Here is a 23,867-nt window from a genome sequence, read left to right as displayed (position 1 = left end):
ATTGGTTCCCCCCACATATGGGGTATCGGTGTACTCAGGACAAATTGTACAATAACTTTTGGTGTCCAGTTTCTCTTTTTACCCTTGGGAAAATAAAAAAAAAATTGTTGCTAAAACATCATTTTTGTGACTATAAAAGGTAAATGTTCATTTTTTCCTTCCATGTTGCTTCTGCTGCTGTGAAGCACCTGAAGAGTTAATAAACTTCTTGAATGTGGTTTTGAGTACCTTGAGGGGTGCAGTTTTTAGAATGGTGTCACTTTTGGGTATTTTCAGCCATATAGACCCCTAAAACTGACTTCAAATGTGAGGTGGTCCCTAAAAAAAAATGGTTTTGTAAATTTCGTTGTAAAAATGAGAAATCGCTGGTCAAATTTTAACCCTTATAGCTTCCTAGCAAAAAAAAATTTTGGTCCCAAAATTGTGCTGATGTAAAGTAGACATGTGGGTAATGTTATTTATTAACCATTTTGTGTCACATAACTCTCGTTTAACAGAATAAAAATTCAAAATTTGAAAATTGCAAAATTTTCAGAATTTTAGCCAAATTTCCATTTTTTCACAAATAAACGCAAAAATTATCGACCTAAATTTACCACTAACATGAAGCCCAATATGTCACGAAAAAACAATCTCAGAACCGCTAGGATTCGTTGAAGCGTTCCTGAGTTATTACCTCATAAAGGGACACTGGTCAGAATTACAAAAAACAGCCAGGTCTTTAACCCCTTACCGGCATCGGACGTACTATACCGTCCGATGCCGGCTCCCCTGCTTTGATGCAGGGCTCCGCGGTGATCCCGCATCAAAGCCGGGACATGTCAGCTGTTTTGAACAGCTGACATGTGCCCGCAATAGGTGCGGGCAGAATCGCGATCTGCCCGCACCTATTAACTAGTTAAATGCCGCTGTCAAACGCAGACAGCGGCATTTAACTACCGCTTCCGGCCGGGCGGCCGGAAATGACGTCATCGCCGACCCCCGTCACATGATCGGGGGTCGGCGATGCTTGTATATTGTAGCCATAGAGGTCCCAGAGACCTCTATGGTTACTGATGAGCGGTGGCTGTGTGCGCCACCCTGTGGTCGGCGCTCACAGCACACCTCCATTTCTGCTACATAGCAGCGATCAGCAGATCGCTGCTATGTAGCAGAGCCGATCGTGCTGTGCCAGCTTCTAGCCTCCCATGGAGGCTATTGAAGCATGGCAAAAGTTAAGAAAAAAAGTTTAAAAAAATGTGAAAAAAATAAAAAAAACATAAAAGTTTAAATCACCCCCCTTTCGCCCCAATCAAAATAAATCAATAAAAAAAATATCAAATCTACGCATATTTGGTATCGCCGCGCTCAGAATCGCCCGATCTATCAATTAAAAAAAAGCATTAACCTGATCGCTAAACAGCGTAGCAGGAAAAAAATTCGAAACGCCAGAATTACGTTTTTTTGGTCGCCGCGACATTGCATTAAAATGCAATAACGGGCGATCAAAAGAACGTATCTGCACCAAAATGCTATCATTAAAAACGTCATCTCGGCACGCAAAAAATAAGCCCTCAACCGACCCCAGATCATGAAAAATGGAGACGCTACGAGTATCGGAAAATGGCGCAATTGTTTTTTTTTTTTTTTTTAGCAAAGTTTGGAATTTTTTTTCACCACTTAGATAAAAAATAACCTAGTCATGTTAGGTGTCTATGAACTCGTACTGTCCTGGAGAATCATAATGGCAGGTCATTTTTAGCATTTAGTGAACCTAGCAAAAAAGCCAAACAAAAAACCAATGTGGGATTGCACTTTTTTTGCAATTTCACCGCACTTGGAATTTTTTTCCCGTTTTCTAGTACATGACATGCTAAAACCAATGATGTCGTTCAAAAGTACAACTCGTCCCGCAAAAAATAAGCCCTCACATGGCCAAATTGACGGAAAAATAAAAAAGTTATGGCTCTGGGAAGGAGGGGAGCGAAAAACGAACACGGAAAAACGAAAAATCCCCCGGTCATGAAGGGGTTAAGGTCAAAATAGGCTGGGTCATGAAGGGGTTAAGGCTATGTTCACACATTGCATTTTTTATGTATTTTTGGTCCCGCAGACAAAACCTGCTCTCTTGGCAGTAAGAAACTTGCTGAAAAGAAAAGCAGGTTTTGCATAGTTTTTGTTGATATTTTTTTTAGTGTGGTTTTGTCATGGTACATTTGTCTCTTGTTCACGCTGCACCAAAAATAAAAACCATTATTTTCAGCATTAAGACCCAAACTGATCACTGATTCATCACCAATCTCTGGAGAGGTAATACTGTACACTCCTTCATGGCCCAATTACTTTAGTTTGGGAGAAAATTACAAGGCCCAGGCACCCCAAGTACAAGTCTGTATTTAGAGCAGGAGCAACAATATTAACTAACATGTAAAAATACACAAAAAAAAAGGAAAACTGAAAGATGTAAAAGCAAAGCAACATAGAAAACTAAATCAATGAGTAAATGAGAATATAAGAAAATCACTGATGCCAGTTTATAGACAGGGAAACTTACGCAGCATATTCATAAGGGAGCACAGATTCTACGGAGTCAAGTCTGTTCACAAAGAGCTCAATGTCGGACTGGAAGAAATGGAAACTGCGATTAGTAGGAAATATGAAATGCACACAGCACATTGTAAACCTATGCAATTTAGATGCTCAAAGAAAAAAAAAAAAAACATTGGCACATACATATGACAAAATGCAGACTGTGGAATATATTCATTGGTATACTGCCCATAGTAGCAGTCGTACATGCATCCAGCACAAATTTTGGGATCCACCTCTTTATCATGCGTCCGAATGTATTCAGGCTGTGCCCCACCAGACAGGCTGCTGCAGCCTGTGCTGAGTAACACGAGATCCCAGCAGCAACAGGGACACTGCGGAGCTGTCAAATTACATAATAATATTTATTTTTATATAGCGCTAACATATTCCGCAGCGCTTTACAGGTTGCACACATTATCATCACTGTCCCCGTTTGGGCTCACAATCTAGGTTCCCTATTCCTCTTTGGAATGTGGGAGGAAACCGGAGTGCCCGGAGGAAACCCACGAAAACACGGAGAGAACAAACTCTTTGCAGATGTTGTCCTTGGTGGGGTTTGAACCCAGGACTCCAGCGCTACAAGGCTGCAGTGCTATCCACTGAGCCACCGTGCTGCCCACATGGGCAGAGATTGGGTTTAGCTCATGATTGCCACAGAATTCATGAGCTCTGACTGTCCTGCTTGCCTTTCAAAAAGGAATAGAAAGTAGATAGTAACACATGTATAATAAAACACCAAAGGGTACTTACGTAGCATTTTTGATCAAAATAGCATAAAAGCCATCCCACTGCAACAAGGTGAACCCAATCAGACTCGTCCCTAAGTCTAGTAACTCGCCTTGTTATAAATAAATGGGGGGCAGAGCAGGACCTCTGTCTGACTGTTTAACATCTGCCTGTGAGAAACGGAGCAGATGAAGGTGTATAGGCCAAGAGGAAGGTACAACACCTGCCTGTGGGAAGCGGAGCAGATAATGGTGCACAGGCCAAGAGGAAGGTACAACACCTGCCTGTGGGAAACGGAGCAGATAATGGTGCACAGGCCAAGAGGAAGGTACAACACCTGCCTGTGGGAAACGGAGCAGATAATGGTGCACAGGCCAAGAGGAAGGTACAACACCTGTCTGTGGGAAGCGGAGCAGATAATGGTGCACAGGCCAAGAGGAAGGTACAACACCTGCCTGTGGGAAACGGAGCAGATAATGGTGCACAGGCCAAGAGGAAGGTACAACACCTGCCTGTGGAAAGCGGAGCAGATAATGGTGCACAGGCCAAGAGGAAGGTACAACACCTGTCTGTGGGAAACGGAGCAGATAATGGTGCACAGGCCAAGAGGAAGGTACAACACCTGCCTGTGGAAAGCGGAGTAGATAATGGTGCACAGGCCAAGAGGAAGGTACAACACCTGCCTGTGGGAAGCGGAGTAGATAATGGTGCACAGGCCAAGAGGAAGGTACAACACCTGCCTGTGGAAAGCGGAGTAGATAAAGGTGTACAGGCCAAGAGGAAGGTACAACACCTGCCTGTGGAAAGCGGAGCAGATAATGGTGCACAGGCCAAGAGGAAGGTACAACACCTGCCTGTGGGAAGCGGAGTAGATAATGGTGCACAGGCCAAGAGGAAGGTACAACACCTGCCTGTGGGAAGCGGAGTAGATAATGGTGCACAGGCCAAGAGGAAGGTACAACACCTGCCTGTGGGAAGCGGAGTAGATAATGGTGCACAGGCCAAGAGGAAGGTACAACACCTGTCTGTGGAAAGCGGAGCAGATGAAGGTGTATAGGCCAAGAGGAAGGTACAACACCTGCCTGTGGAAAGCGGAGCAGATAATGGTGTACAGGCCAAGAGGAAGGTACAACACCTGCCTGTGGGAAGCGGAGCAGATGAAGGTGTATAGGCCAAGGGGGATACCCCTACCCAAATGTACTGAACACAAGAAACTAATGCAAAATCAAAAGAAGGGCCAGAACACCTATTGGTATACGTGTAATATGCAACCATTAAACATTTTTTTGTGTGTGTTACTATTTACTGTACTTACTACTGCAGTGAGCCTAAGCATTATGGTTTTTTTCTAGGCTATATTTGTCCATTAATGGCCACAGTGTACTTGTGCACCTGCATATTAGCCTTATACTAACAGGTGTGCCAGTCCTTGTCTTTGGCATTGCTTTAATTTCTTGTGCTCAGTACATTTGGGTGGGAGTATCCCCCTTGGCCTGTACACAGTTATCTGCTCAGTTTCTAATAGGCAGGTGTTAATACAGCCAGGCCCAGATCCTGCTCTGTCCCCATCTATTTTGAGGCCTGGGGCACATAGCAAGATGAGTTACTAGAGTTAGGGACCTTCCTAATTAGGCACACTTTTTTTGGACTATATACTGTATGCACTAAAACCAGCTGCCTCTAAAGAGATCATGACAACAATACATGTCACTGTCATAAGCCAGGAAGCAACATCCTTTTTTTTCTCCACATGACACCAAGATAAGAATGCTGACATGATGAAATATCCTGTGCTCAGTGGTAGGTGTGAGCCTTTACAGATTCCTCACCAACTACAGCACCAATATTGGACACCTATCTGATAATGACTATATCACCTCGTTTCATTTATGAAGTAGAAATCCATACAAATATGGTAATTGTGGATTTTCTCCCTACTTTTAGTGTAGATTCAAGTATTTTGCATAAGTAATTCTAAGGAAAAGACGCTACACGTACAAAGTCTTCCTAAGATACATTTCTTGTATTTCTATGAGCTTTTGTTTTTACAAGTATTGTACCAGCAAAAAAACAGAACTGCATCGAAAACACAACATTATTAGTATCTAGCTAGGACATGCCCTCTTTATGTTTAGTGGGGTACCGAGAGTTATACAGCGGAATAATGCTATGCCAGTGCTACAGCCACAAGATGTGTGCCTACACCGATCAAAAATGGAAGGCATATCTAGTAATATGCCCTTAACACAGGAAAACTTTTTTTTTTTTTTTTTAAGAGTCTGTATGGGACAATAGAAACATAGCTTTTCTTCTTAAAGAAACAGCACCAAAACAGTCCAAATGTGTTCGGCATCGCAGTTGTGCTACATTAAGGTGAACGGGGCAAAGTCAAAAACAAGTAGGGCATATGACATAGGATCCATACTGATTTTATCTGTATTTGTACATTAGGGCAGGATGCCTCATAGGACTACCATCTATGGTGTGATGGAAATATATATACATTTCATATAGATCTCACTTGCATATAAACTCATAAATACTCACAGCTAATATATACAGTATAATCAATTGCATAAAATGGCTGACAAACTGATATAAGCCAGACACACTGGGGTATTCCAAGCAAAAGCGGAACAGCACCAGATGTATTAAGTGATGATCAGAGGTCTCAACTTTGTCTTAGATGCAGAAAGGTGATGATAGTTACACTTTAGTTGCTAAATCAGCTTCATATGTGCATTAATCACAATATTCCACATATATTTAGATAACCAATAACAGAGAAGCTTGACAATATGGTAATTAACTAACCACCCCTAACAACCTCCTTTCTATATGCAATTATAAAACCATGTATGTACAATAAACCATCAGTATTGGTGGAATGTTATTCTGTCACCATGGTGTACAATGCCATTCTTGATGAGCACTCGAAATACTCCGTCTTATTGGGAACGGCCGCAGCACACACAGGGATAGATTTATCCAAACCAAATTTCCATAACAATGGTCCTCAGATGAGGTGTTATCCGAGCATGATCGTGTGCTAATCGAGTATCTTCGGCGTACTCTAAGGCTATGTTTCCACAGTCAGGAAACCTTCAGGATTTGCTGCGGATAGGACGCTGCGTAAATCCGCAGCTTCCAGATGTTACAGCCTAGTGGAGATTTTATGAAATCCCATCTCCACTATGCGAGCAGGGCCGCATCCGGCAGCCCTGCATAACCGGACATGCGGCACATCTTTCCGGACTGCAGCATCTCCATCTATCTTCTGGAGACACTCCGTCTCCGCAAGATAAATAACCCAGTCTATGAATATGATGCGTCTAAAGCGCAGGAATTCCTGAACTTGAAGACATAGCCTTATACTATGTTCGAGTCACCACGGCGTCATGTCTCAAGGCTGTTCGACAGCCGAAATACATGCAGGGATTGCTAACAAACAGATTGTCAAACAGCCGTGAGACATGAAGCCACAGCGACTCGAACATAGCATTCGAGCACACCGAAGACACTATCAGCACACGAATATGGAAAACACCTTATCCGAGCACGCTCACTCATCATTAATGAGCAGATATCTTTCTGGCGAATTTCTATTACAAGAATGCACATTCATCTCAATCAGCTTGTCTCTGAGGAGAGTGAAAATCTGCATAGACACATAGGGTTACTAGAATAGTGACCATTACTTGTTTTTATTCTACGTCATTATTTCTTTGGTTTTGCCTCAGTTTCTTGTACTCTTGTAGCCCTTCTTCTTTGGGCACCTTTATCTACTCTGCTTCCCACAGTCAGGTCCAGCTGGCATAGCGAGGTGAGCGTGTAGGGACCATCCTTAGTGGGTATGCCGTATCGCAGTGGGATGGCTTTTTTGATTTAAAAAAAAAAAAGTCAAGTACCCCATGTGTTACCATTTACATTGTTTTTATTCTAGGCTAGATTTGCATATCACAGTTGTAGCACTGTGGATGAAATGCCGTGGAATCTCATCCCCGCCCCACAGAAAAACTCTAATGTAAATTAGATGTGACACACAGAAATTTCACCATCGTCAACAATCTAGAGGGGTTCTTGGCACAGCAGAAAAAAAAAATCCATATGCACACATGCTTAGTGCGTCTCCTACAGTTCAGGATTGATTATACGTACCCCTGTGTAACAAGTGGCCTGGATTATGCATATTGACTCATGGTCCCAGTGACAGCACTCTACCAGGCAGGGTGGGGGAATGATACATCCTCCATGTTGTACAGATGTTAACCTGCTTCCCTGCTTATAAGAAATGTGTTGGCAGGTTTTTGTCACGTAACCTAAGGGTATGTGCACACGTAGAAAGCTCCTCTGCGGATTTAACGCGTTTTCTATTGCGGATTCCGCTGCGGTTTTACATCTGCAGTTTTCTATTGGAACAGGTGTAAAAACGCTGCGTTTCCGCGCTTTTTTCTGCAGCATGGGCACTGCGGATTTAGTTTCCCATAGGTTTACATTGTACTGTAAACTCATGGGAAACTGCTGCGGATCCGTGGCTGCGGAAACGCTGCGGATCCGCAGCAAAATCCGCAACGTGTGCACATACCCTAAGTGTAGCATGATGTAGGAACGGAGACTGTGATTCCAATGATGTGTCACTTCCTAGGCAGCTTTTGTAGGGTCAATATAATCAGAATTCTATCATCAGGAGATTCACTAGAGAACTAGCTTTCTAGTGCCCTGTAACCCTGTGCTGTGTAACCCCACCCTCACCAGTGATTGACAGCTTACTGCCTATGCACAGTGTACACAGAAAGCTGCCAATCATGGGTGTGGGAGGGAGTTATACAGGGCTCAACATTTAGACAGCTGCTTCATCTGTAGTATAAAAAATGAGGATTTTAATAAAATGACAGGAAGTAGCCCATCAAGTGACATCCCTGGAATCAGTGTCTCTGCCCCTACATCATGCCGTCAGTCACCGGTGAGAGATGGTGGAAGCCCCCACCTTGTGAATACACAGGATCCAGAATTCAGAGTGCTGTATCCCTCCACAGCTGCTATAAGCCAAATGGCACAATGCTATTTCTTCAAATTTTGACTATCAGGACAATGGACCTGTCTGCACAATGTGAATATATGTACATTATCACAAGGAAGCAGAAAAGACAATTAAATCAGGCAGCATGGTGCTTGTTAAACAGGACATGGTGACATGTCAGCAACAGGTTTGTCAGGTTTAATAGCCGGGATAGGTCACTCTACACAATGAGGCATTACCACCACCAGTGGGTGTGAACAGCAGAGTAAGGGCCATTATAGGAAACTTATATATTCAGGGACTGTATATGGATCTTCAGTTTATCTAGAGAATAAAAGCACATCAATAATGCAGTTTCTTTACAATTAACACTGTACTCTTACAGCTGTATAGCAAGCCTAAATATACTGAGATTTGTAGCAGAATTCAGTGGTAGAAGTGGCTGAACAAAGCTTTTTCAAATAATCTTGATTCTGAAGAGTCTCATTTCTATTGGGCACTACACCGAGTAGTAGCAGAATTATAAATGCAGCTCTGGACTACAAGCGCACACACCAACATAGCACACAGGCTGTACCGGCCCAATGGTGAACAAGCTTTTGTAAGGCCCCATTCACACGTTCAGTATTTTACATCAGTATTTCTGAGCCAAAATCAGGAGTGGGCGATAAATACAGAAGTGGTGACGAGTTTCTATTATATTTTTCCTCTGATTGTCCCACTCCTGATTGTGGCTTACATGTAGTGACATAAAATACTGACCAAATACTGAATGTGTGACCGTGGCGTAAGAACACTTGTTCCTGACTATCAGCCAGTCTCTCCAGGCCAGCAGTACAATGATTTATATGCCTATATAGAGATTATATATAATATACATATATATCATTATTGAGAGACGTGCTGCTAATAAGAAGATATTCTAAGCACACAGAACAGTCATATTCTCTGTGCATAGTACACTTGTCAGCCTGTATTAACAGCGCAGTAAATGACCGCCAAATACACCGGATTAGGGGTCTTTTTACCACCTATATCAGCTTGTGTAGAGGGACAGAGCCCATTTCCAGACAAGCCCCTCTTATGCATCTGGTACTGACACACTGGTTATACAAGATCCCTCTCACTGCAGTGTCCTTTACCTATTTGCAGGGTGCTGGGAGAGCTTGGACGGCCAGTGTTTCACCGCTCACATTTCTGCAGAATTGAGTTTGCCATTACATACGATATACTCTCCTAACATGACAACGTACAGGTGTCAGGTGTGCGGCATCCACCGTAGACCGTACACGCGGGCGTCATTCATTGTGCCAGCTAATATAGCGCAATCACTTACTACAGAGCAATACACTCATCATCATCATCATCGCTCTCCCATAAATCCCCCTTCAGCTGGTGCGAGGGAGGAGATCGGAGAACCCGGAGGAAGCCCCCCAAACACAGGAGAACATAGACTGCTTACAGCTGGGCTGTGAATCCAGGACCCCCACACTTGGAGGCCTGCGCTGCCCTAGTCATATATATGATCACCATCTATGGGGGGCTCGGCCAGGGGACACTACAGAGGGATGTGCAGGAATACATGGCGGCCAGTCAGAGGAACAGTCCTGGGCAGCCCTCTCAGTAATGGGGTCTCACAGGGTGATCCCCCCGGCACATGAGAACACACAGCCTGCGCTCACTCCTGGAGATGGCCATGGAGCACAAGCCCCGCATCGCCGGTGGTCACATGACCAGGGAGGCCCCGCTCACCTTACACTCCGCCGTCTCTTTCCCCGGCTCACAGAAGCTGACAGGAGCCAGGCCCGGCAGGTAGAAGGCAGCCCCGGGCCTGAGGACGGCCGCCAGCAGGAGAAGCAGCAGCAGCGCGGAGCTCGCCATCACTGAGGGTCACCGTACAATCGCTTCCTGCTCCTCAGACACGTCACCCGCTCTGACGTCCGCCTCAGAACTGCGGCCTGCACAGCAGTCTCCGCCCCCCACTTCCGGGTCCGGTGTCACGTGACCGCGCCTGGAAGCTGCAGTCACAGGGTTTGCGATAGACCGGTTTCTATGGAAACGAAGCTGCGACCCAGAGACGTGTGACTGTCCCCAGCCCTGCGGGCCACTGTTCCTGTCACACCTACACCCGGCGTGTTCTGTGCGTGTCACCCAGGTTGTCAGAGGAATGGACTGCCAGGTAGCCCCCCGGCAGGCAGGGCAGGGACGTGGAGGGGTCTCCTCTGTACTTCCTGATGGAAAAGACCTCAGCAGATGTGAAGATGGTGCAGGCCATAGAGCAGATGTGGCATTGTCCGTACACTGCACTTGGTGGCTGTGGAGTGCCCCCTCTGAGTGATCCGGGACCACCTTCCTACAGCTCAGTCCCACCCCACTATATTGCTGACACTGGCACTTCCCCCTGTAAGTGACTCTGCTGGCACAGAGGTGCCAGGGCTAATGGGAGCGCGAGGAGGTGGCCGCCATAACGGCACATACTGGTAATACAAGGGTTAACCGCTTTCTGGCCAAAGAGCCGCAAAGTGCTGGATCCGCGGCGTGACTGCTCCAGAGCGGTGAAGGGGTTAAAGGGCCATCTGGCCGGTGATAGTGGTAGTCAGGATCCTGGTGGCCTGTGCTACAGAGTAGCCACATCATCAGCCCGGACAAGTCCTTATTGTGACCAGCCAGGGTGGCGATGGACTAACACGGGCACATTGGCCACAGACTGCGCGTATAACGTACACACGCCACATCCCAGGCCAGAAGGCGGACAGTTATTGTTACCCATGGTAGTGCGGCAATCTGTCACAGCCTGTATGAAGGTTGTAGTTAGGGGCCATGGATCTGGGCATTGGGATTAGAATTTGTTTTATTGAAGGATAAAAAAGGACCATACAATCAGATCTGCAGATTTCCAGTGGAAGCCGAAGGCTCTGTGCACGTTGTGTCTTGGAAGGGAGATTCCACCCGGAGTCTGACGAAAAGGATCACATAAAATAATAATTATGGCGCCAACATATTCTGCAGCACTTTACATTTTAGAGGAGATGTAAAGTGGGTCCTGCTCACAAGCTTACAATCTATGAGGAAAAGGGGGACGCGGTAAAATGTGCGTGTATTGTACGATGCAGCCATAATGTACTATATAGGGTGTGCACATAACGCTGGACGAGCTGGTCACTAGCCAGTATGTGTATAGCACAGGCACAGAGGGCTGTGGAGTGTATGGAGGGTGTGAACAGATGCTACAGGGGTCATGATTTTCCACAAAATTTTGTATTGGTGAAACAGGGATAGTTAGATAAGTGAGGTGGGGAGATAGGACAGTCTAAAGAAATGTGTTTTTAGGCGACACTTGAAACTATGGGGATTAATTGAATTGTCCTGGGTAGAGCATTCCAAAGAATCGGCGCAGCACGTGAGAAGTCTTGGAGACGGGATGAACATAATGCACAGGAATGTCAAAACAGCTGTGCATATGTTCCGTCTTATGTCATGTCTTGTAGAAGTGACGTGCTCATTCCCGGGCAGCTTCCACTGGGAACCTACCCACTCTCTATACTTGACAGTACAGAGTCAAAGCCACAGGCGGTGGAGCCACCAAAAAAATGATAGTATAGGCGCCATCTAAATTGGCTTTGGGTGACAGAGTTCATCTGTAAAGGCAGACATAGCCAGATCCCTCAGGAACCTAACAATTGGATCCTCAGGTAGGGCTATTTTACTCACATATAATTCTTAATAAAAGGAAACAGAATGATTTAGAACTCTCTCATTAGACAGTAAAATATCACCATCGTGGGAAGCAATGTTTAAAATAGCCGAGGATGACTTATTCTGGTTTATTACGCAGCCAAAAGACTACTTGATTGATTATCCATCTCAAAATGTTTTTCATTACTAAAGGAAAGGTGCATTTTATTATTATTTATTATTATAGCGCCATTTATTCTATGTCGCTTTACATGTGAGGATTATTTTTTTCCCTGTAGATGGAAAAGATATTCTCTACCAGACTGCTACCAGGACGCTCTGCTGTCATTAGATGGGTTAGATATGGAGGTAGATTCTAAGGGGGAGCAGATCTCCACAAGTACACGTTCTGTCATCAGGGACTCTTTAGGCTGCCGTCACACTTGCAGTATGTGGTCAGTATTTTACATCAGTATTTGTAAGCCAAAATCAGGAGTGGAACAATTAGAGGAAAAGTATAATAGAAACATATGCACCACTTCTGTATTTATCACCCACTCCTGGTTTTGACTTACAGATACTGATGTGAAATACTGAGCAAATACTGATAGTGTGACGGCAGCCTTAGAAGAATGTGGGCAGTGATGTAAGAAAGCTTTTAGAGGGTCTACATACCAATGGAGAGTCATGTGGGAAATCTCTAATCAGGGATAATGTAGTGGTGGTCCAATAACGTAAGCCTGACTACTGTGATGAGGACAGGGTGGGTGATGGTGAACTATCGTTGGGGACTGGTTGGATATTGCTCCAGCGACAGGAGATATAGAAATTAAGGAGTACCATGGGATTGTCGAGCACGCAATCAATTCTAGAAAGGGAGTAAAACAGGAATATTCTCCAGTGCTAGTATGGTGAAAAAGCTACAAATCATGCCAATACTAGTGATGAGCGAATATACTCGTTACTCTAGATTTCTCGAGCACGCTCTGGGGGTCCTCCAATTATTTTTTAGTGCTCGGAGATTTCGTTTTTCTTGCCGCAGCTGAATGATTTACATCTGCTAGCCAACAAGTACATGTGGGGATTCCCTAGCAATCAGGCAACCCCCACATGTACTTATGCTGAATAACAGATGTAAATCATTCAGCTGCGGCAATAAAAACTAAATCTCCGAGCACTAAAAACTACTCGGAGGACCCCCGAGCGTGCTCGAGAAATCTCGAGTAACGAGTATATTCGCTCATCACTAGCCAATACGTCTCTGACAAGAATTCAGCTTATGAGGATGGAGTAAAGGTCTGGGCAGGTGAAGTCTGTGGGTGAGACTGATTAGATAGGAATCTCCCATACATATTGTGGTATGAGGATAATTATTGGATGTAAAGAGAGCAGCTTCATACAAGAAAGATATGGGTACAGGCAGGGGATAGATAAACGTACAACAGGTTATCTATCCAGAGCTGAATGAATGTATATCTCCTGTCAGGATCTCGCCTCCCACCTCACTGACCTGTGAACTAGAAAGGACACCCATTTAGATTAATGAGTATGCGGGCATGTGCAGACCACTGTATTCATGGTTTACTGACTAATCTGATAGTGAAAGGCTGTAAATGGGTCTTCTGTAAACGGATAATGCCACAATTAAATGTAAGCAAATATTAAATTACGTCTACTAACCTCTCCTAGACTCCTTACATTAGGAGACAATATACAAAAAGTCATGAATTCAGACAATCATGAGAGCTCCCTTGATATCCACAATGCACAAATAGAAATGCTGTTTTATCTCTACTCCACAAATATAGTACTATACTGCCCTAAAACAAAAGAAACGTTAACTGACCTACTATTGTGGGCTGCCTAACTAGAAGGCCGTACAAAGGGTATCAAACAAAAGAAAATTACTTGGGACAATGTATTTCTGCTATCTTTGGCAGATTTCAGGCCTGAGACCACTGAGAACATCTCAAAAGCCAACCTTTATGTGAAACACTAATAGCACATCTATAATTATAGCTAAAGGGGTTGTAGCTACTCAGTCTACCTCATTTAAACTAAACAAGGAGGGCACTACCGAACAAATTTTTATATAAATATATAGAGTCTTAAAGGGCTCAACCTGCAGTATGTCTGTATGTAGACAATCAAAAAACCAAGGCCAGAAGACATACAAGAAAGCAGGGCTCAACTTTATAAAGTGTATCAAATTTTATTTAGCATATACAAACCACAAAAAACACACACAAAGGGATATTTAAAAACATTTAAAATACACAGAAAAAGTATACTACCACTTGATGTGGCCTAGCCCAACAGAGATCATGGTTAGCCTATTAACATCAAACTATCTTATTTATAGAAATCCAGTCTAATATAAGGGTCAATATATTAATACGAGGGTGGTCAGACAGTCATGAATACAATATATAATGATGTTGATAAATCCAGTGCACATTTAACAACTGGAGATTGGCAGACTGACAGACTGGTCCATAGGGTGAGAGGACCTTGCCCTCATGGGCTTGCAATCTACAGGGTAATTGGAAAAAGTAGGTCGGGAGATTGCAGCTGCTCCATTGGTAGTGATGTAGTAGTGGAGTTGTAGGTTCTAGGCTTTCCTGAAGAGATGTATTTTTCAGGTGGCATCTGAAGCTTCCAACTGCGGGAGACAATTGGACTTACTGCGGCACTTAATAACAGAGGACTTGGGATTCTTGGAAGAACTCTTGGAGATGATTAGGTGAGGAAAGTACGAGAGCAGAGGCGAGACAAAGGTCTAGTGAGGGCTAGAAATAACGTGGGGAAAGGTATCAGGTAATTAGTTTGGAGATGCATGGAGACGATATATTATGGATGACTGTGTAAATCATGGTAAGGCCCCTTTCACACATCAGTTTTTTACTATCAGTCACAATCCGTTGGCTCAATGGATCCGTCACAGATTGTGAAAAACTGATGTGACGGATTAGTTTTTTCGACGGATCCGTCTAGCGGATCTGGCTAATTGGATCCTAAATTACAGTAATTTGGAGCATGCTCAGTTAAACAAAAAAACAGAATTCGTCGCCAGATTCCGTCATTTAAAGGGAACCTGTCACATGAATTTGGCGGGACCAGTTTTTGGTCATATGGGCGGAGTTTTCGGGTGTTTGATTCACCCTTTCCTTACCCACTGGCTGCATGCTGGCCGCAGTATTGGATTGAAGTTCATTCTATGTCCTCCGTAGTACACGCCTGCGCAAGGCAATCTTGTCCCGTAAAGAACGAGCCCCCATACAGCATCATCAGCGAAAAAATAAAAAAGTTATAGTCCTCAGAATAAAGCGATACAAAAATAATTATTTTTTCTATAAAATAGTTTTATCGTATAAAAGCGCCAAAACATAAAAAAATGATATAAATGAGGTATCGCTGTAATCGTACTGACCCGAAGAATAAAACTGCTTTATCAATTTTACCAAACGCGGAACGGTATAAACGCCTCCCCCAAATTCATGAATAGCTGGTTTATGGTCATTCTGCCTCACAAAAATCGGAATAAAAAGCAATCAAAAAATGTCACGTGCCCGAAAATGGTACCAATAACAACGTCAACTCGTCTCGCAAAAAACAAGACCTCACATGACTCTGTGGACCCAAATATGGAAAAATTATAGCTCTCAAAATGTAGCATAAAATATTTTTTGCAATAAAAAGCGTCTTTCAGTGTGTGACGGCTGCCAATCATAAAAATCCGGTAAAAAACCCGGTATAAAAGTAAATCAAAACCCCCTTCATCACCCCCTTAGTTAGGGAAAAATTAAAAAAATGTATTTATTTCCATTTTCCCATTAGGGTTAGGGCTAGGGTTAGGGTTGAGGCTAGGGTTAAAGCTACAGTTAGGGTTGGGGCTAAAGTTAGGGTTAGGGTTGGGGCTACATTTATGGTTGGGAATAGGGTTGGGATTAGGGTTAGGAGTGTGTCAGGGTTAGAGGTGTGGTTAGGGTTACCGTTGGGATTAGGGTTAGGGGTGTGTTTGGATTAGGGTTTTCAGTTATAATTGGGGAGTTTCTACTGTTTAGGCACATCAGGGGCTCTCCAAACGTGACATGGCGTCCGATCTCAATTCCAGCCAATTCTGCGTTGAAAAAGTAAAACAGTGCTCCTTCCCTTCCGAGCTCTCCCGTGTGCCCAAACAGGGACATATGGGGTATCAGCGTACTCAGGACAAATTGGACAACAACTTTTGGGGTCCAATTTCTCCTGTTACCCTTGGGAAAATACAAAACTAGGGGCTAAAAAATAATTTTTGTGGGAAAAATTTTTTTTTCTTTTCACGGCTCTACGTTATAAACTGTAGTAAAACACGTGGGGGTTCAAAGTTCTCACAACACATCTAGATAAGTTCCTTGGGGGGTCTAGTTTCCAATATGGGGTCACTTGGGGGTTTCTACTGTTTAGGTACACTAGGGGCTCTGCAAACGCAATGTGACCCCTGCAGACCAATCCATTTAAATCTGCATTCTAAATGATGCTCCTTCCTGTTATGAAAGGCAATTCAGAATCACAATGGACATGGAGGTCAGAGCACATACAGTAAACTGACAATAACCCAAAATAATAGAACGAGCTCTGAGACGTGGGAACTCTGCAGACCGCAATCCCTAAGCCTATCAAACCACACTAAAGGTAGCCGTGGAGCGCTCCTGACCAGAACCTAGGCGCCTCGTCACAGCCTGAGAAACTAGCTAATCCTGAAGATAGAAAAATAAGCCTACATTGCCTCAGAGAAATTCCCCAAAGGAAAAGGCAGCCCCCCACATATAATGACTGTGAGTAAGATGAAAACACAAACATAGAGATGAAACAGATTTAGCAAAGTGAGGCCCGACTAGCTGAACAGAACGAGGATAGGGAAGATAACTTTGCGGTCAGCACAAAAACCTATAAAAAACCACGCAGAGGGGACAAAAAGACCCTCCGCACCGACTAACGGTACGGAGGTGGTCCCTCTGCGTCTCAGAGCTTCCAGCAGGCGAGAAAAACCAATAAAGCAAGCTGGACAGAAAAATAGCAACAAAATAACATAAGCAAAACTTAGCTTTGCAGAGCAGCAGGCCACAGGAATGATCCAGGGAAAAAACAAGTCCCACACTGAAACATTGACAGGAAGCATAGATCAAAGCATCAAGTGGAGTTAAGTAGAGAAGAAGCTAACGAGCTCACCAGATCACCTGAGGGAGGAAACTCAGAAGCCGCAGCACCACTTTCCTCCACAAACGGAAGATCCCAGAGAGAATCAGCCGAAGTACCACTTGTGACCACAGGAGTGAACTCTGCCACAGAATTCACAACAGTACCCCCCCCCTTGAGGAGGGGTCACCGAACCCTCACCAGAGCCCCCAGGCCGACCAGGATGAGCCACATGAAAGGCACGAACAAGATCGGGAGCATGGACATCAGAGGCAAAAACCCAGGAATTATCCTCCTGAGCATAACCCTTCCATTTAACCAGATACTGGAGTTTCCGTCTTGAAACACGAGAATCCAAAATCTTCTCCACAATATACTCCAATTCCCCCTCCACCAAAACCGGGGCAGGAGGCTCAACAGATGGAACCATAGGTGCCACGTATCTCCGCAACAATGACCTATGGAATACGTTATGTATGGAAAAAGAATCTGGAAGGGTCAGACGAAAAGACACAGGATTAAGAACCTCAGAAATCCTATACGGACCAATAAAATGAGGTTTAAACTTAGGAGAGGAAACCTTCATAAGAATATGACGAGAAGATAACCAAACCAGATCCCCAACACGAAGTCGGGGACCCACACGGCGTCTGCGATTAGCGAAAAGTTGAGCCTTCTCTTGGGACAAGGTCAAATTGTCCACTACCTGAGTCCAAATCTGCTGCAACCTGTCCACCACAGTATCCACACCAGGACAGTCCGAAGACTCAACCTGTCCAGAAGAGAAACGAGGATGGAACCCAGAATTGCAGAAAAACGGTGAAACCAAGGTAGCCGAGCTGGCCCGATTATTAAGGGCGAACTCAGCCAAAGGCAAAAAGGACACCCAGTCATCCTGATCAGCAGAAACAAAGCACCTCAGATATGTTTCCAAGGTCTGATTGGTTCGCTCGGTCTGGCCATTAGTCTGAGGATGGAAAGCCGAGGAAAAAGACAAGTCAATGCCCATCCTACCACAAAAGGCTCGCCAAAACCTCGAAACAAACTGGGAACCTCTGTCAAAAACAATATTCTCTGGAATGCCATGCAAACGAACCACATGCTGGAAGAACAAAGGCACCAAATCAGAGGAGGAAGGCAATTTAGACAAGGGTACCAGATGGACCATCTTAGAAAAGCGATCACAGACCACCCAAATGACTGACATCTTTTGAGAAACGGGAAGGTCAGAAATAAAATCCATAGAGATATGTGTCCAAGGCCTCTTCGGGACCGGCAAGGGCAAAAGCAACCCACTGGCACGAGAACAGCAGGGCTTAGCCCGAGCACAAATCCCACAGGACTGCACAAAAGCACGCACATCCCGCGACACAGAGGGCCACCAAAAGGATCTAGCCACTAACTCTCTGGTACCAAAGATTCCAGGATGACCAGCCAACACCGAACAATGAAGTTCAGAGATAACTCTATTCGTCTACCTATCAGGGACAAACAGTTTCTCCGCTGGGCAACAATCAGGTTTATTAGCCTGAAATTTTTGCAGCACCCGCCGCAAATCAGGGGAGATGGCAGACACAATTACTCCTTCCTTGAGGATACCTCAGATAAACCCGGAGAGTCAGGTACAAAACTCCTAGACAGAGCATCCGCCTTCACATTTTTAGAGCCCGGAAGGTACGAAATCACAAAGTCAAAACGGGCAAAAAACAACGACCAACGAGCTTGTCTAGGATTCAAGCGCTTGGCAGACTCGAGATAAGTCAAGTTCTTATGATCAGTCAATACCACCACGCGATGCTTAGCTCCTTCAAGCCAATGACGCCACTCCTCGAATGCCCACTTCATGGCCAGCAACTCTCGGTTGCCCACAACATAATTACGCTCAGCAGGCGAAAACTTCCTGGAAAAGAAAGCGCATGGTTTCATCACTGAGCAACCAGAACCTCTCTGCGACAAAACAGCCCCTGCTCCAATCTCAGAAGCATCAACCTCGACCTGGAACGGAAGAGAAACATCTGGTTGACACAACACAGGGGCAGAAGAAAAACGACGCTTCAACTCTTGAAAAGCTTCCACAGCAGCAGAAGACCAATTGACCACATCAGCACCCTTCTTGGTCAAATCGGTCAATGGTTTAGCAATACTAGAAAAATTGCAGAAGAAGCGACGATAAAAATTAGCAAAGCCCAGAAACTTTTGCAGACTTTTCAGAGATGTCGGCTGAGTCCAATCATGGATGGCTTGGACCTTAACAGGATCCATCTCGATAGTAGAAGGGGAAAAGATGAACCCCAAAAATGAAACCTTCTGCACACCAAAGAGACACTTTGATCCCTTCACAAACAAAGAATTAGCACGCAGGACCTGAAAAACCGTTCTGACCTGCTTCACATGAGACTCCCAATCATCCGAGAAGATCAAAATGTCATCCAAGTACACAATCAGGAATTTATCCAGGTACTCTCGGAAGATGTCATGCATAAAGGACTGAAACACTGATGGAGCATTGGCAAGTCCGAACGGCATCACGAGATACTCAAAATGACCCTCGGGCGTATTAAATGCAGTTTTCCATTCATCACCTTGCTTAATTCGCACCAGATTATACGCACCACGAAGATCTATCTTTGTGAACCAACTAGTCCCCTTAATCCGAGCAAACAGATCAGATAACAATGGCAAGGGGTACTGAAATTTAACCGTGATCTTATTAAGAAGGCGGTAATCTATACAAGGTCTCAGCGAACCATCCTTCTTGGCTACAAAAAAGAACCCTGCTCCTAATGGCGACGATGACGGGCGAATATGCCCCTTCTCCAGGGATTCCTTCACATAACTGCGCATAGCGGTGTGCTCAGGCACGGACAAATTAAACAATCGACCTTTTGGGAATTTACTACCAGGAATCAAATTGATAGCACAATCACAATCCCTATGCGGAGGTAGGGTATTGGACTTGGGCTCATCAAATACATCCCGGTAATCAGACAAGAACTCTGGGACCTCAGAAGGAGTGGATGACGAAATTGACAGAAATGGAACATCACCATGTACCCCCTGACAACCCCAGCTGGACACCGACATGGATTTCCAATCTAATACTGGATTATGGGCTTGTAGCCATGGCAACCCCAACACGACCACATCATGCAGATTATGCAACACCAGAAAGCGAATAACCTCCTGATGTGCAGGAGCCATGCACATGGTCAGCTGGGTCCAGTATCGAGGCTTATTCTTGGCCAAAGGCATAGCATCAATTCCTCTCAATGGAATAGGACACTGCAAGGGCTCCAAGAAAAACCCACAACGCTTAGCATATTCCAAGTCCATCAAATTCAGGGCAGCGCCTGAATCCACAAATGCCATGACAGAATATGATGACAAAGAGCAGATCAAGGTAACGGACAGAAGAAATTTTGACTGTACAGTACCAATGGTGGCAGACCTAGCGAACCGCTTAGTGCGCTTAGGACAATCAGAGATAGCATGAGTGGAATCACCACAGTAGAAACACAGACCATTCAGACGTCTATGTTCTTGCCGTTCAACTCTGGTCAAGGTCCTATCACACTGCATAGGCTCAGGTTTAAGCTCAGGTAATACCGCCAAATGGTGCACAGGTTTACGCTCACGCAAGCGTCGACCGATCTGAATGGCCAAAGACATAGACTCATTCAAACCAGCAGGCATAGGAAATCCCACCATGACATCCTTAAGGGCTTCAGAGAGACCCTTTCTGAATATTGCTGCCAGCGCAGATTCATTCCATTGAGTGAGCACTGACCACTTTCTAAATTTCTGACAATATACCTCTATCTCATCCTGAGCCTGACAAAGAGCCAGCAAATTTTTTTCTGCCTGATCCACTGAATTAGGCTCATCGTACAGCAACCCAAGCGCCAGGAAAAACGCATCGATATTACTCAATGCAGGATCTCCTGACGCAAGAGAAAACGCCCAGTCCTGAGGGTCGGCGCGCACAAAAGAAATGACGATCCTAACCTGTTGAATTGGGTCACCAGAAGAGCGAGGTTTCAAAGCAAAGCCAGAAATAGTTTACAATTATTTTTGAAACTCAGAAATTTAGTTCTATCTCCAAAAAAACAAATCTGGAATAGGAATTCTCGGTTCAAGCAAATAATTCTGGACCACAAAATCTTGAATATTTTGACCTCTTGCCGTGAGCTGATCCACACATGAAGCCAGACCTTTAATGTCCATTGCTACACCTGTGTCCTGAACCACCCAAATGTCTAGGGGAGAAAAAAGACAAAACACAGTGCAAAGAAAAAAAAATGGTCTCAGAACTTCTTTTTTCCCTCTATTGAGAATCATTAGCACTTTTGGCTTCCTGTACTGTTATGAAAGGCAATTCAGAATCACAATGGACATGGAGGTCAGAGCACATACAGTGAACTGATGTTGTCGCAGGTCTCAACCTACTCTTTGATGAGTCCACCGTAGAGATGACGTTCACGGCACCGGAGAGATAAGACACAACACACCAAGGCTGTATCTGAAGTATCTCTAGTTTTATTAAGCTTACACACACTTTTTATGCATTCTTGTGTTGGAGGCGGATTCTCCATATTATGGGCTAAGCGTCGGAGTGTATTACTCCCTTGCCTCCTAATAGTTTCGCAAACCTATTTTTACACAGTACATTATTCGTTATTTTACCAAGGACATTCCCTGCTACAATTTGCAATAACAGCTAAAATGAAGAATAGTGAATAACAACGTGTTTATCTGACCTATAATAACACTTACACAAAATGGAGGCAAGCAGTATAAAATGGATCCTGCTATAACAAATTCCCCCATTTTATTCACTATTCTTAATAAACTGTACTGGCCGTAGGATTTGTTAGTATATATCATCATCAGCTGTGTGAGTGCAGAATTTCCCAGTACATACAGAGATACACTTAAAAACTATTTTGAACACTATATATGCAAAAAGGATAATCGCAACTATATGCAATAAGCTTTGTAAAATCCCAACTACCCAGCCCCTGATCCCCTTAAACCAATTGGCTGGGTTGAGGAAAGAGAAAGTATCTGACCACCAGCTGTCCTTAGTGCGATCATTATCTTTGTCATATTGGTCTCTGAGTCTTTGAACATCTTCTAACTTTAGCTTCATCTTTATAGTACTATTCAGATCTATATAATGACAGCAAGTGGGTCCAATAACCTGACACATACCACCTTGTGCTGCTGTTAGATAGTCTAATACTATAGTATGCTGGTTGGTTACTATAATGAGTTGATTTTGGACAGCAATGGTGGTATTTAGTATATCCAATATATCCCAAATTTGGTCATCTAGATAGTCTGTGGCCCTAACCAATTTATCCCACATTTGTGTAATCATAGGGTAAATAAAAATAGAACTGACAATTTTATTGGCTATACCCATTTGCACTATGTGTGGTCTCCCTGAAGGGCGGGGTGAGTTATCTGCAGCTCTTTTATATAACGTATGTTTAGGTATTGCCTGCGTATCTCCAATTTATGAACCAAGTCTATAAATGCAGACATATTCTGAAACGTGCACCAAGGTGGAGACTAGAAAATTTCCATGACGTATTATGTATCATTCTTTCTAACAGTATTGGTTTGAAAGCATCAGTAGAGTATGAAGTCACATCAAAACTAATTTGCAAACCATATGTTGGAACTTGCCCTAAATCAGTTAGTCCAGTCTTATTCCTAGGTACCCAGGCCCCAACCTTATAGGCCAAATATTGTGGATGTGTTCTACTTCCTGAGAGATTACCTTGCCACCAAGGGTATCCCACCCATCCTACAATCGGTATACCGACGGTAGTGTTCCATAACTTAACATTGTTCGTGGCGTTGTTGGCAAGTGTGTCAGAACAAACAGTCCAGGCAAACAGTTCCTCAGGTGACACAGGGATGGCTAGGAAGGGAATACTTGTGGCTGATGTCGGTGAATGCGTACAGATCCAACAGTTTGATAAGGGCTGGGAATTTCTCAACAAGTCCTCTATCAGTTTTCTGTGATGTTGCACAAACTTATTGTTCAAGGATGTTGGAGAATTCAAACTGTCCCATGCGATTACGCATAATATCATGGAAATCAAAACCAGCCAAAACATTGTTTCTTTTATCGGCTATCGGGTTCTTTAACTCGCTTGCAGTGTGATGCGTGGATCCAACTAGGTTTTCCTTCGAGCTTGACAGCTGTGGCTGTGGTCAGGAGCACTTGGTATGGTCCGTCAAATCTTGGTTCCAGGCTCTTCCGGACGTGCCGCTTTATCACTACCCAGTCTCCTGGCTCCAAGGGATGGTATCCAGGAACCTTGTCTGGGTCTGGAAGAGAACTGAAGACAGTTAAATGCACTTTAGCAAGGTGTCCATGTAAGGCCTGTACATAGCTAGTCAAGTCCTGGTACTTGAGCTGCAACTGTTGTGGAAAGAAGCATCCAAGATTGGGGCCCCTGCCAAACAGAATCTCATACGGTGACAGTCCTGTCTTCCTGTTTGGGGTATATCTTACTGAAAACAAAGCCAGTGGAAGGCATTCTGTCCATGGTTTACCAGTCTCTGCCATTGCCTTCTGGATTTTAAGCTTAAGAGTTCCATTTAGTCTCTCCACTTTTCCACTGCTCTGTGGATGGTATGGAGTATGCAATGCTTGACTTACCCCCAGTGCTGCCATTACCTCTGA

The 23,867-nt window shown here is 44.2% G+C and overlaps 1 protein-coding gene across 1 annotated transcript in view; it reads right to left on the bottom strand.

The window, feature by feature from the left end:
* TM9SF2 (transmembrane 9 superfamily member 2) overlaps nucleotides 1-10,670 on the bottom strand; it is a 94,610-nt gene extending 83,940 nt beyond the window's left edge. Inside the window, exons 1-2 of the mRNA XM_069757967.1 lie at nucleotides 10,070-10,670; nucleotides 2,534-2,601 (exon numbers count right to left, since the gene is read on the bottom strand). Coding sequence (XP_069614068.1) covers nucleotides 2,534-2,601; nucleotides 10,070-10,198 — 197 coding nt within the window. The 5' untranslated portion in view covers nucleotides 10,199-10,670. The remainder of the gene's footprint in view (nucleotides 1-2,533; nucleotides 2,602-10,069) is intronic.
* Between the last annotated feature and the right edge of the window lie 13,197 nt (nucleotides 10,671-23,867).

The sequence above is a fragment of the Ranitomeya imitator genome, chromosome 3, assembly GCF_032444005.1.
Source record: "Ranitomeya imitator isolate aRanImi1 chromosome 3, aRanImi1.pri, whole genome shotgun sequence".
NCBI classification, from domain to species: Eukaryota; Metazoa; Chordata; class Amphibia; order Anura; family Dendrobatidae; genus Ranitomeya; species Ranitomeya imitator.
Note: the sequence above shows the minus strand (reverse complement) of the source record. Positions and strands in the feature narration are given on the sequence as shown.